The sequence below is a fragment of the Poecilia reticulata genome, linkage group LG16 (genome assembly GCF_000633615.1).
Source record: "Poecilia reticulata strain Guanapo linkage group LG16, Guppy_female_1.0+MT, whole genome shotgun sequence".
Lineage (NCBI taxonomy): Eukaryota > Metazoa > Chordata > Actinopteri > Cyprinodontiformes > Poeciliidae > Poecilia > Poecilia reticulata.
The window spans coordinates 31,653,472-31,667,066 of record NC_024346.1 but is presented as its reverse complement, the minus strand read 5'-3'; the positions used below and the strand labels follow the sequence as shown (position 1 = coordinate 31,667,066).

Here is a 13,595-nt window from a genome sequence, read left to right as displayed (position 1 = left end):
CCTGTTACAACCACAGACCTCAGTTTTAATGGGATTTTTTTGTGACAAAGTAACACAGTACTGCAAAATCATAAAATGTAAAGATAGCACTACATGAATATGCTTTTCAAGTTGAATACGAACATATCAGCTGTTTTGTTAAACAGTGAGCTAGGGTGAGAGGGCTAATGGATATTTTTTAAATTACCTTTAACCTCTGACAATAAGTGACATTAAACCCAATATGTTCCAGTTGTAAGTCTGCAAACCAGCGGTATTTGAGTTGCAGTGCTTTGTGACCAGCTAATATTAATGTATTTCTTTTCATTTTGTAAACTGCAGTGTAAAAGGAGGTTGCATAGTACTGCACATCACTAATTTAATTGGATATAAATCAGAAGTGGACATGTTTTCTTCCATTTGAAAATCATTAGGTTTCATTTCAAGTCAGCCATATGTAATTTTCAGGTCAGGGTTATTGAGAAACCAGACGTTCCCACTCATAATTTCCACTTTAAATTTCCTTTCAACGTTAAATATAGAAATTTGGACTTCTGAACTTAATCATGCAGTCCTGGTTTATATGAAGGTTTTTGTGAGCAACCTTTAAAAGTTCAAGTCCTTTTTAATAGATGTCTGGAAACTTTTACTTCTCCATTTCTCTCTTGAGTTGGTACTTGAGCTTAGAAGTTTAAGAATTATGTAAAGTAAATGCAGTTACTTCATCAAAAGAAGTGCTCTAAACCAAGTCACATTTTTCCAACACAAATATTCCTTCATGTTATGATTCGAAAAGCTTTTAAAACCGGTCTCCATACGTGGCACACCCTACGACGGTCTTTCTCTAATTCTCACATCGGGATCCTATCACATCGCCCTGAATACAAACTCAAAAGTTCTGCCATGAAATGATTTGTAAATGGCAGTGCAGGATCTCTGTCAGAAGCGCTGGAGTGAATAAAATTGTGCCGAAGATATTCAGTGCTACCGACAGCCATGAATGAAATTGAGGGAACAAAAATGAATTGCTGGAGTTGACGCACACAAGACGGATCGTAGGCCCGCGTTTACTTGGGCTTTGTTGAAAGTGAGCAAATCACTGATTCAGCAAGAGATAAAGTAACTTCCGGGGTTTTCTGAGTAAACTTGATTATTGCAAGTACAGCATCAAAGCATAACATCCTCGATCCACTTGCCGTAAATCAAAGATAGAGCTCTTTATACCTCTACCAAGACATGCTGCTTAAATCAACATTATTTGCACTTGTAAGATTAAACTTGGGGCGTGAAAAAAAAGATTTAAAAAAATAACCCGTGTCCTTCACTCCGTGGAAATCAATACTACTCGCTGACAATTATTATTTAAAGTCGGCATCTGTGCTAGAAATGCTCAAAGAAAAATGGGTTAAAATCTGCATGTTGCTGGCTTCTGTTCTCCTTCCCAGGACGCTTCCCTGCACACAGCTGCCAGCCTCTCCTTCAGCAGGAGATCTTTGTATTTCCCAATTGGTTGCTTTTCACCTCCACGTTTCAAAGTTCCTAATGAGATTTGGCTTTGATTCATACCTCCTTAAGGGGAGGAGAAGGAGGGGGAGAACTTGGAGAAAATATAAACAATTATTGCACTGTATCATTTTTGAATACTGCTCATGAATAATTGAAAACCACTGAGAAKGATTCTACAACTGTGTAAACACATATATCCAACAGCATTACACTACCAGAAGATGCCATCGTGCCCTTTTCTTAAACGCGAGGYTGTTATAAAGTTGAGGTGATCTGGAGTAGTCCAGCTAAGGGCTGACAAGACTTTTAAGTCAAAACTATTTTGTAAATTGCTTAAAATTCCAAGAATAATCCCTCTTCTAAATGTATGTTGACATATTTAAGAAGTAAATCGCAGCAAATAACTTGGACTGCAAATGGGAAAATAAAAAAAACATTTCTGCTTCTGATTTCTTTATAGTGATTGGTTTTTAAAGAGCGGAAAGTATTCATAAATGTTGAACTTTTTCTCAATTTTGTTGCTGTCGTACTGCAGTCTTTGAGGAGATACAGAAAACCACAGCTCAGGTGGGACAACCTGTCAAGACAAACATTAAAAGGTGCTTTGCTCAGATGCGATCAAAACAGATAATTATAGCTGTTATACAATAGTAATACAGAGTTTTGTCGCTCATGTTGGAGTAGCTTTGTGATATTTCTGATTTGTTCTTTTTATGGATTTTTTTGTGACATCACATAAAAACGATTCCTTCTGGTTTTGTGCAGCTAAAAGGATTTTTGCTCCTACTTTTTTTTCTTACTTTCGGACAGTTGAGAGTAACCGAGGCAACAAAGTATTGTTTTTAAAACTTGATGTAGCTAATTAGCATATCAAAAGCTCAAATGTTAAATAAAATACAACCCCAAATGCCAGAGGAGCTAAAAAAGGAGACTTCATGGATGCAGAAGAGATTGAGAAAGTTCAAAGTAGGTCATCAAAAAAAAAAAATCCTAAGATATCTCTGACACCAGCGCCTCTCTGCACAGCTTTCTAATCCATCTCATTTGCAGCAAAAGCAAATGAGATGGATTTGCAGTGGATTGATGTCATCCAAGACAAACTACTGTGGTATATTTAGAAATTTAGCTGATGTTGATGAGTCTTCATTCAGAGGCCTTTTCAGATTTGCTGCAAGACTGACTGCTACCAGGGAGCCTTCCTACCCACTGCATCACAAAACACAACGACTCTGAAGATATATGAATGACAAAATATGATGGCTACTTCTTTAGCAGGTATGCATTTAGATTCACCCCAGTAAATGCCAAAAAAATTTTTTTTTAAATATTGCTGTATTGAATCCTTTATCCTTACTAGAACTGGAACCTTTGTTTACCTGCCAAGGTAACGTCCTTTCTCTTTTCCCATTGTTCACAAGACAAATCAATATTTTTTTAAATTGGATGATAAAATGCACAAAGATAATTCTTTCTTCTTTAAAAGACATAGCTTCAGTTATTCATTGCGATGCCCTCCTACACTGAAAAAGATTTACAACCACTGTTTCTTATCACCCGTGTTTCTTTCAAATTAAAATCGAATAATTTTTCCATGAAGATGCATATGCAAAATGAACATCTGTGGGCTGCTTTTACTGGGATTCTGTTTTCTCTTGTGCAGCCCCACAGAGCCATGGGATTATGTGCTCTCTGTTTTGAGCTTCTGCTTGACATTACAATTTCTTTGGCTGAGTTATGAAAAATTGACTACCACAAAAAACAGCCTTAAAAATAACATTAAAAGAATACATTTTGAGAAGAAAATAGATGTGAGCCGGCTACAAAGAAAACAAAATCCACATGGGGACAGAGCTAACCCAAACCCAAAATGCCATCAAAGAAGTGCAAATCAACAATAAGGAGATTTAAACTGCTAAACAGAGACAAAGGGAACTGCAAATGGAGGCAAAACCAGGGCCGACGCAAAATGGAGAATAAACGTAGATATATTCTGAAAATAGAGCAGACTATAAAAAGAAATGCAAATTACTTTAAAGATGTATATTACAGCCAACAGGCAAAAGCATGTAGCCAACTATCAATTCTTTGTAACTGGAAATTAAATGTCCACGGAGGGGCAGAAAACTCATTGTAAAATAAATGCGGTGGGCTCTTCACAAGTGTGCCCCCCAATGCTTTATGATGCTCTGTGCACTGTTGTAGTGTCTTAGTGGTCAGATTTTATCAGGGTCAAAAGACAATTATATTGTAGAAGCAGGTGAGTATTTTAATCCATATTCTGCATTATGTAAAGGTAAAGATAGCTTTGTGATTTATCTCATCAGTTGACAGACCATGTAACTAACATTATACTGCCTGGACTAGTTTGTAAAAATATTCATACCTCTTAAACTTTGTCACATTTTGAAATGTTACCAGTGCAATTTCAGATCGGCATTTTAAATGACAAACCAATACAAAGCTTACCATAGTTGTGAGAAGGAAGAAATGGCAAAAAAAGAAGAAAAAAAAATCTGTGTCTTCCTTGACCCTGTTTAAGATTAACACCCCAAAGCACTGTACTGTGAAAACTGCAATAAGAAATGTGACTTTTCATCCCGTTGGAGAAATCTGGGCTAATAGCTACTCAGAGCAATAATTGACAATAAACATTGCACAAGAATTTTAAGTTTTTTTGTTTTTTTTTTGGTTGTTTGTTTTAATGAATGCTAAAGTTGTATCAAAAGGCTATTACCTTATTATGTCCATTTTAAACAATTAAACTTGTAATTTTGTAGTTATTTCCAAAACTCTGGTATCACAATTTATAAAACTTTTATGACATATTATCAAGAATTGGAAAAATAAAATAAAATATGTGACAGCGGTGTCGAGATGCTTTTTGCCTTTTACCGAACATTACCTGAATGCACCATAGTGATTGACAGTCAGGTCTGGCCAATCATCGTGGCTAACAGTTGAGCATAGCGAGGAGTTCAGCCAAAATCATCCAATCACGTTGAAGGGGGTGGGTTCCACATAATTGCTTGTAGCCCGCGTTTGGTGGTAGAATATGAATGAGAAAGAGAGCTTGAAATTTCGCTACTTTGTGTAACTTTACCAAATATGAACTGATTTTTGCTGGGTAAAAACCGGGGAGAACGGCTAATGTAGACACTTTGAGCTGGATTAATTGCCTTTTTGAGTTTTGCATATTTACCGCATAAACCACACTGGGAAAGGAAAAATAACGCACCAACCTATTGCTAATAAACATTAGCAAGGATGGAGAAACAGTTACTTTGCTTGGATGGGAGGTTGAAATTCTCAGGAAAATGATGTAAACGGACCATATGAGGAGGACTAACAACAACCAGACGCGTCATTTTATCTTGGTAGGAAACTRGGGTTTAATATGYAGTTTGTTGCAGGAAGCGACGGTTGACATTGCTAACATGTAGCTAGCAGCGGCTAACTGCAGCCTGCGTTACTACGAAGCTTTCCATGTATTCTTCAGGAACAAGTTAAACATGCAAGACTATTTTTCTGCTGTCTTGTGTTTAACTTTGTAATAACAATACATTATACTCGTGTTTTTCCATTTTGACCATCAGAGCAGCATATATGCATGTTTGAGATGTTGCTATGCTTTGACTCATGATTCAGATGATTGCAGTTCAGCAAAAGCTTGTTAATTAGCCAGCAATTGAGTTCAGGTGTGCTGAGCCAGGAATACACATCTGATACATGGAGGGCAGTGTGCATTTAGCACTAGGGTAAATAAAACACTGCATTAAACAGTGTTTCTCAGATGTTTACATCTACTAATTGTGATTGTGACTATGACTGTCATGTAAATATGATAATTCACTTGGTAGAATGACTATACGTCAGGAAACTCCCGGCATAAATCGATTTGTTTTCTGCTACAGATGCATTTTTTTAAGCTTAGTTCCTAAAACTTTATGGCCAAGGCAGAAGTGGAACCTGCTTGTTAAATAATTGATGATTTTTATTATTTAAAGCACTTTGAACTGCCTTGTTGCTGAAATGTGCTACACAAATAAACTTGGCCTGATTAAAAATTAGACCAAAAATGTACAGGTACTCGCATGGACCAGAGAGGAAAGTGTTATGGTCAGAGCTGCTTGGCCACACAAAGAAGAGTGTCTTGAAGGAGTTAAGATGAGGCTTTACGATCTAAGAGCAGTGTTGAGCATAGGGTGGCAGCATTATGCTGTGGGTCTGTTTCACTTGCCAATGATATTGGTACATTGTACAAAGTGGTTGGGGTACTGAAGACTTAATGTCACTTCAAATAAGCTCTACCTGCTCTGATAAGGGCAGTCACATATTCAGACAGATACATGTTGATGGCTGTGAAAGACACTTAATGTCAGTCTTATACAAACAATRGCTCAGATACATCATTACAAGCCAAATTATTGTGACTTGTGACAAGTCTGTAAACTTTAAGTGGCTGACGTTACTTGCTGTAGAACTTATACATATAGCAACTTTATGTTGGAAATATTTGGGGATGTTGCATTTCGTGCAAGTCACAGTTCAGTTATGCTTCTGAAAATTAGCATACCGTTAGTCTAAAATACAAACGACTTGTGGAAGTTTCTATGAACATGTTTTGGCATAGTAATCTATTGTGCTTTTCACTTCAGAGATTTTTTTTTTTCACAAAATAACAAATATGTTTTGTTTTCCCCTCCTCCAAGTGTCTGAGACAGCAGTGCCATCATGTATTCGAGCTCAAACAATCCCACAAAGGCCAACTCCAGCAGCAGCAGCAGCATCACGGAGCTCCTGAGCGCTCTGTGTGACTGCAGCCTCTCTGGGCTCTCTTGGAAGCGTCGAGCCCTCGGAGGTGTTTCCAGAGAGGGCTTCCACCGAGCCCTTAAAAAGCGGGCCTATGGCGCCTTGCTGTCTAAGCTTTTTCAAGATGGCACCAAAGGGTCTGCCTCGAGGCCCAGTGCCGCAGCTAGAACCCCTCCCAGGAACAAAGTCCTGATGATGTGCTTTGACTTGCGAGTGGCCGGCTGCCAGGAAGAAGCGGAGGCGCTGGAGGATCGGCTGGGGAGGCTGCGTGAAGGAGCGTCCTCCGGTCTGAGAGAAGTGGACTCCGTCCTGGAGCTCCTAGTGTGCCTCGCCGGCTCCACGCCGCCGCCTCCCACCTCGTTCAGCAGGGACTACATGAGACGAGAGAGGGCCGTGCTGCGGAGGCCGCAACCCTGGAGCTACCAGAGCGAGGAGCTGCAGAGGCTGGAGGCCAGGGCGTGGGGTCTGGTGTGTGCGGAGGAGTGGGGGACGCTGGAGACTCTGTGTGGAACTCAGAGGCTGATGGACTCCCTGCCAAGGACAGGGTTGCTGGCTTTGAAGATGAAAGTGGAAGCAGAAGAGAGATTTGAGAAGGAGACGCGACTGTCGTTGTTTGGGGCGCTGCAGCACACTCGAACGTCAGATATGGACATCAGACTGGACCTCCCACCTGTTCCCAGTAATATCGATGTTACTGGACTGGCTATCAGGGTAAGTGACCCACATGCAGCACACTAGCTTTACACCTGTTTTATATTGTCACCAGGTTCAAATTTGCAAACTTTTAACTAGGGATGCATTGACCTGATATTAATGTCTGAATCATATTATATAGAAATAGGCCTGTCACGATAACAAATTTTGCTGGACGTAGGCCTGTCGCGATAAACGATAAATCAATTAATTGCACGATAAGTTAAACCTATCGACCACATTTTAATTATCGGCTTTATCGTCTCTTCCTGCCTTTTATTCTTTCTCTTGATGACACTGACCCTCCCTTCCTCATTTCCTTAGTGTAATGTACAGCGCACACGTCGACCCAATTTCAAAACCTGAGAGACACATTAGCCGACAGAAATCCTAGGTATAACGGTTCGATCGTGCTGTGTGGTGTCCAGTCACACAGCCATTATTTTGGACTTGTAACCAAAATAATGGCTACAAGTCCAGTTAACTAATTTTAATATCAGCCATTAATCAATGCTTTATTAGAATCTACCTGTGATGCATGTGGCTAGAGTCAGCGTAAAGTAAATGGCTGAATGAAAATCATTATAACCTATTTATGTCACGTTAACGAAGAGCAGCTGAAACGTTACCGGGTTTATCAACTGCGGTAGCAATTTGGCTCAAATTTCTCTCCTTGTCATTTCTATATTCTTTGCTCGAAATGTTAAATAAATATTAATGTTTCCACATATCATCTCCAATGTCCGCTGGACTTCGGGTTGCGCCGTGTCAGCTGTTTGGGATTTCCCTTCTTAATTTCCCCTCAGAAAGCGCAGAGGAGAATCCGCGCCTTCTGATTGGCTACCTGTCACATTCAGCCTTAAGCTCCCAGTCGGGGAAACCCCCTGATTTAGATCGGAGCGGCCAAGACGATCTACGGTAGCACAATACATAACAGGATGATCGGTTACAAAATCACCAGACAATCTTAGATCGGCCATCGATCTAAGATTATCAGAAGGGGAAAATGGGGGCAAAAAATGGTGTAGTGTGAACTATTGCATTAGGTAGTCGGATGTGCCCATCTTCTCTATTTAAATCTAGTGATTACTGAAGGGCAATATAGTAAACAGACTTCATAATCTGCACTCTTTTGGTTGATGCAGTATTTATTTCCACTTTGGCTTTATCTTGTTTACTTTTTATTCAAGTACGTTTTTTGTTCATGGAGACTGAGAATCCATTTTATTTTTGGTTGTTTTGTTTATTTAGTTTATGAGTTCCAGTGTTATGTGTTCTTTTGAAAATAAAGTGTATCTATTAGAGATGTGCCAATCAGGTTTTTCCTGCCGATACCGATCACATAATTATTAGGTTTTTTTTATCATAAACGCTACCGGTTACATTATGTGAAAAAAGGAACCATGAATTCACCTTAATTTAGACAAAACTTGTTTTTAATAACTTTTTCCAAGAAGAAAACTAAACAAAACAGGCATTCTGCAAATTGTACTGCTATCGGTAATACTATCTTCAACAGACTGATAACATATGAAGGCTCTGAAGAGGCTAAATAATGCAAAGAGCCAAAATAAAACCTCTCAACATTGCCAAAAAAATTCAAGTATAAAACCTAACATTCAAAGGCAAATACAGGTTCCATTACAATAAACAATCCAGAGTTACTGAATGAAAACTTCCTGATAGCATGGCGGCTAGCTGATTACTGCTAGTTCTGATTGGCTGTTTCTGACTGAGTGGAGTAATTATGCAGAGCAGGGAGGAGATCGATTATTTTTTTAGAGATTATCTGTCATGTTAGCACAGCGAAAGTTTTAATACGTATGTAAAATGTATTTTTTAAGTTACATGCTGCAGCTTTAAGCAGAGGTTTGGTGTGAGAGTCACTACCAGGTGAAGCAGAAGCGGCGCTCCATCTGTCAAATATTACTACCTGTAGCGTGTAGCGGTTCAACAGCGACAACAGAACCAGCGTCTTATATCGCAGCTTGAAGACTTAAATAATTTTGCGGGTTATTTGTTTAGCTTTCTGACCGTCATGCTAATAATCCGGGTGAGTGTTTGTAGCTGTGCGCTGCTTTACCTGCTATCTGATCCTCCATATGTCTTTTTTACTGCAGTGAGCCTCGATGTAGCCAAACTCCGTCAAGTATGGCATTGTTTTATGTCATATTAGATTTGTTGTGTTGATGCATTTTGACGTGCTTCAATTTTCTAGATTTTTTTAGACAATCGCTCAGCAAAATTTGTTATCGTGACAGGCCTAGCTGGACGATTAATTGTCTAAAAAATTATTGCGATAAACAATAATATTGTTTCAAGACCTTTTGAGACTGATTTAATGGAAATGACTAATAATGCATGCGATTTCCTGCCATAGATGGATACACTTTATTTTCAAAAGAACACATAACACTGGAACTGATAAACTAAATCAGTTCCAATGTTAATGGATTCTCAGTCTCCATTAACAAAAAACGTCCTAGAATAAAAATTAAACATAAAGCCAAAGTGGAAATAAATACTGCATTCAACCAAAAGAGTGCAGATTATGAAGTCTGTTTACTATATTGCCCTTCAGTAATCACTAGATTTAAATAGAGAAGATGGGCACATCCAACTACCTAATACAATATTTCATACTTTGCGATTTTTTGCCCCTATTTTCAATCTTATAACATAAATAGATTACAATGATTTTCATTCAGTCAGGTCTTTACGCTAACTCTAGCCACATGCATCACAGGTAGATTCTAGTAAAGCATTGATTAATGCCTGATTTTAAAATTATTTTGTGCCCATGTGGCTGGACACCACACRGCATGACGAACCCGATCGAACCGTTATACCTAGGATTTCTGTCGGCTAATGTGTCTCTCAGATTTTGAAAATGGGCCGACAACTCGTGTAGTGTGCGCTGGACATTACACTAAGGAAATAGGAAGGGAGGGTCAGTGGAGAGCGTCGGAGTTGAGCCTTTTTTCATTTAGTGTCATCAACAGAAAGAAAAAAGGCAGGAAGAGACAATAAAGCCGATAATTAAAATGAGGTCGATAGATTTAATTTATYGTGCGATTAATTGATTTATCGTTTATCGCGACAGGCCTATTAAAACTATTTTTTAGTTCAATTATCTGTGACAATGAGCCCAATCCATAAGGGCAGATCTATTCAGTCTAATTTTATGATTTGTGCTCTTAGCGACATCAATTTTTATTTATTTTACATTATATTTTAGAATTCCTAATTGGGCTTTCTGAAGCATTTGTAAAAAGTTTTGTTGCAGTTTCTATACTTTTGCAGTTATACTCCTGATTACACCAACTGAACAAATTGGTTGRTTTTTACCATTTTGACGAAGTTTGTGAAACTATTGGCGGATTTTAATGTGTGGTACTGCTGCAGAGTTGTCAAATAAAGTAGTAATTCAGTACATATGTCTGCTTAAAGAAATAAATCTAATTAGTCAGTTCAGTACTGTTTTTCTGCATCGTTATCTACCGATGCTAAACCTCAGATATCTGTATCGGAAGTGAAAACAGTGTTGGTGCGTCTCCATTTATGACTGTTTTTATACCGACTATCTGTTGTGTGCCCCGCGCAGGTTCCTCACTACTTGGATCAGTCAGAGGACGAGGGCTTCCAGTCAGCCTCCAACCTTACCCCAGACTCTCAGTCAGAGGCGAGCCCCGTTCCAGATGTTGACATCTGGGAGGCTGTCCGCACGTTTGACCCCAGAAGGCGCCGCTGCTGGGAGTGTGTTGGCTGGTAAATGATCCGTTTACTAATTATACGAGTACATCTCAGTAAATTTGATTCTCATTTGAAAAGGTAAGGTATTTCAGTAATTAGGGCAGTGAGTGATGGATTTCTCTAATTTCTTTTTTATTTTTCTTCCTTCACACATTCATTTCTGTCAAGTTTGATTGATATGGTTTACAGCTATTTGTTTAAATATTAGAATATGCTACAAAAACAATGTATTTTTTCATATTTTTAATATGAAAATGTGAACCTACTTATGTAGATGTACTGTACATCATAAGTGCTGTGGCTCTTAGGGGTTCAGGAAGCCCAGGTTGGTTTACCGACAATCGCAACTGAGGCGACAATCACATGGCCTCCTGCAGCCGAGTGACCAGCACAATTTGTGAATGTGAATTATTGAGTTCGTATACGTAGACAATGCGGTGCCACGCAAGAAAGTGAAAAAATGTTCAACTTTTATCACTTTTGTCGCTATGACAACCGTGGGTGGTGGTGGCCTTGGCCTGTCGTTTGTGTGTTGTGAGTTGGACTCGAGGAGAAGTGAACTCTCACATCGGTTACTTGGCAGGTTTGTGTTTTCCTACCACAGAGCCTTGCATGAACGCCTTGTGAGGATCAGCGGACCAGAGAACAGTGGTTTAAAAGCCAAAAGAGACAGCTGCAGTCTGGGAGCGATTTGGATTCAAACCTAATGACCGTGGTGAACCACATCACCTGCATGTTGCATTTGTTGTTAAACAGTTGCAACTACAACAAAAATGCATCTGCACCTAAAGCCTAATCATCCGAAGCAGGTTTCCCAGCTTGGAGGGAAAACCAAAAATCCACAACCAATGTGGATAATTATCCACAATAACTGGATAAATTGGCTGACTGATAAATCGGTGCACCCCTATAATATATTTTGAAAGGCAAGTTTGTTTACAACGACTTGAAAAAGACGATATTAGTATTTATCGCAGTAATTTCTGGGCCAGTTTATCGTCCGGCAAAGTTTATTGTGACAGGACTACTTGTCTTGTCTAATGCTATATTCTTATTTTCTGAGAAAATAAAATTTGGGTTTTAATCCACTGTAAGCCGTTTTGTTTCTGTAACAAAAAGGAACAAAACGCTTAATTTTTAAAAAACTAATTTGTAATGTTTGACCCACTAGTCCACCAGGAAAAAGGGAGTCCTTCTATCTGACAGAGGGAGGCAGAGAGACATTTGACCAGCTCTACCGGCTGTGGGAGGGAGAGATGAGGGTCGTGAGCTCCAGCGACTCCTCTCCCATCCTCATGCTGCCCCTGGACTCCCAGACGCAATTAGTGTCCGACCTCCTGAACGTTCTGATAGGAGTGGCGTCCACTACCTTCCCTCTCAACCAGGTGCAATTCATCATCATTTGTTCGTCTCTCGGAGATGCACTTAAACGCAATAATTTCCTTTTTCACGCGCTGCCAGTGTACAGCTCACACACACACACGCACACACACACACACACAAACAAAACAAAGAATCAATGTGCAATTAGTCTATGAGATATAAACAAACACAGTTCCTTTAAAAAAAAAAAAAAAGCCCATTGCCCTAAACCTTCCGGAGAACCGAGCCAAATCGTATCAAGCCATTAACTTGATTAGATGATAAAGAAGTAAATTGCAGTGTTCTTCATGTTAAAACCTAAACCACAGGAGAGAGCAGCAGTTGCTTTATTGTGTCCCATTAAGTTTTTTTTTTTTTTTCTGTTTTAGGAAGGTTGTAGTCTTTTCTTACAACATAAATTACATCACGATTCTCCTGATTTCCCCTGGCCCTGGCCTTATCCTGTTACTGCAGGAGATGCTTGACACTGACATACAGTGATGTGGAAAGGCTTAAAGCGCTTCACAAGAATCAGAGAATCAGAATGTAAAGCTGTTTTTACCTATAGCTCCCAAGGTTTTTAAATCCTTTTATTAGATACTGCTTTTTTCACCAATGAGGTCAAGTACTTTGCAAACTTTTAAAGCAGTTAGAGACGTCAAGAAAAATTATCATAAAAATAAATTTTTTTACAGAATTACTGTATTTACGCGTAGATGTATAAGATTAATTTWAAAAAAAATCAAATAACACTTTAAATGGCTCAACACAACTAAAAGCATAGGGCACTGCTGCAGTCTATTATATGTGAGCACATTGAGTTTATTTTATTAATTGGTTTAGTTTTTATTGATTTCATGTTTTGTGTATTTTTTCCATAACGAAAGCCTGCGACCTACTAAAAATTGAGATTCGCTAGTAGAGAGTAACTTTTTTTAATAAGCGATTTTAACATTAGCAAAGAAAAGTAGCTGTAAAACAGCTTCATCATAGTAAATATAATTAAATATTTTCCTGTTGTGCATCCGTGTTCAAGTTCAAAGCTGTTGTAGACCTGGGATGCTAACTCTTAAAGTTAAATGTTTGAAAAGTCTACATTAAAGTTGGGCTTTTTTTAGACAAAATTTCAAGAAATGAAATGCGACTCAAGAACGTTCAGTAAACTAACAAAAGCCTGGCACGGTGTGGCCAACAGTAATATTAGACCTTACTTTAATATCTGGAGTTAATGTGTGATCTTGAAGCTTTCTTATTTATTTTTTGCTTTGGTGACCACTTGTGTTTTTATAACAGCAGTGGCCTTTGTGATTGCAAAAATACTGTCCGTGTTGATTTTTGTTTTCCCAGAAGACCGCTGCTTAGAGACGCAATTTCTAGTTCTCATAAAACTTCTCCTTATATAATTTAATAAAAGAACTCCACCGATTGTTCCTCCAGAAGTCATGCAGGAGGTGACTCCTCCTACACCCCTGAGTTTAATTTTCGGTGTGCTA

At 38.8% G+C, this 13,595-nt stretch overlaps 1 protein-coding gene across 5 annotated transcripts in view; it reads left to right on the top strand.

The window, feature by feature from the left end:
* The first annotated feature begins 4,502 nt into the window (after positions 1-4,502).
* tubgcp6 (tubulin gamma complex component 6) overlaps positions 4,503-13,595 on the top strand; it is a 43,875-nt gene continuing 34,782 nt past the window's right edge. For 4 of the 5 annotated variants that reach the window (XR_535845.2, XM_017309583.1, XM_008432790.2 and 1 more), the window contains exons 1-4: positions 4,503-4,859; positions 6,195-7,005; positions 10,592-10,755; positions 11,912-12,125. Coding sequence is in view for 4 of the 5 variants with exons in the window: in XM_017309583.1 (XP_017165072.1) it covers positions 6,217-7,005; positions 10,592-10,755; positions 11,912-12,125 (1,167 nt within the window). In the remaining variant the exon portion in view is untranslated. Of the gene's footprint in view, positions 4,860-4,916; positions 4,997-6,194; positions 7,006-10,591; positions 10,756-11,911; positions 12,126-13,595 lie in introns of those variants that run through there. The other variant, XM_017309582.1, reaches the window with a different exon arrangement.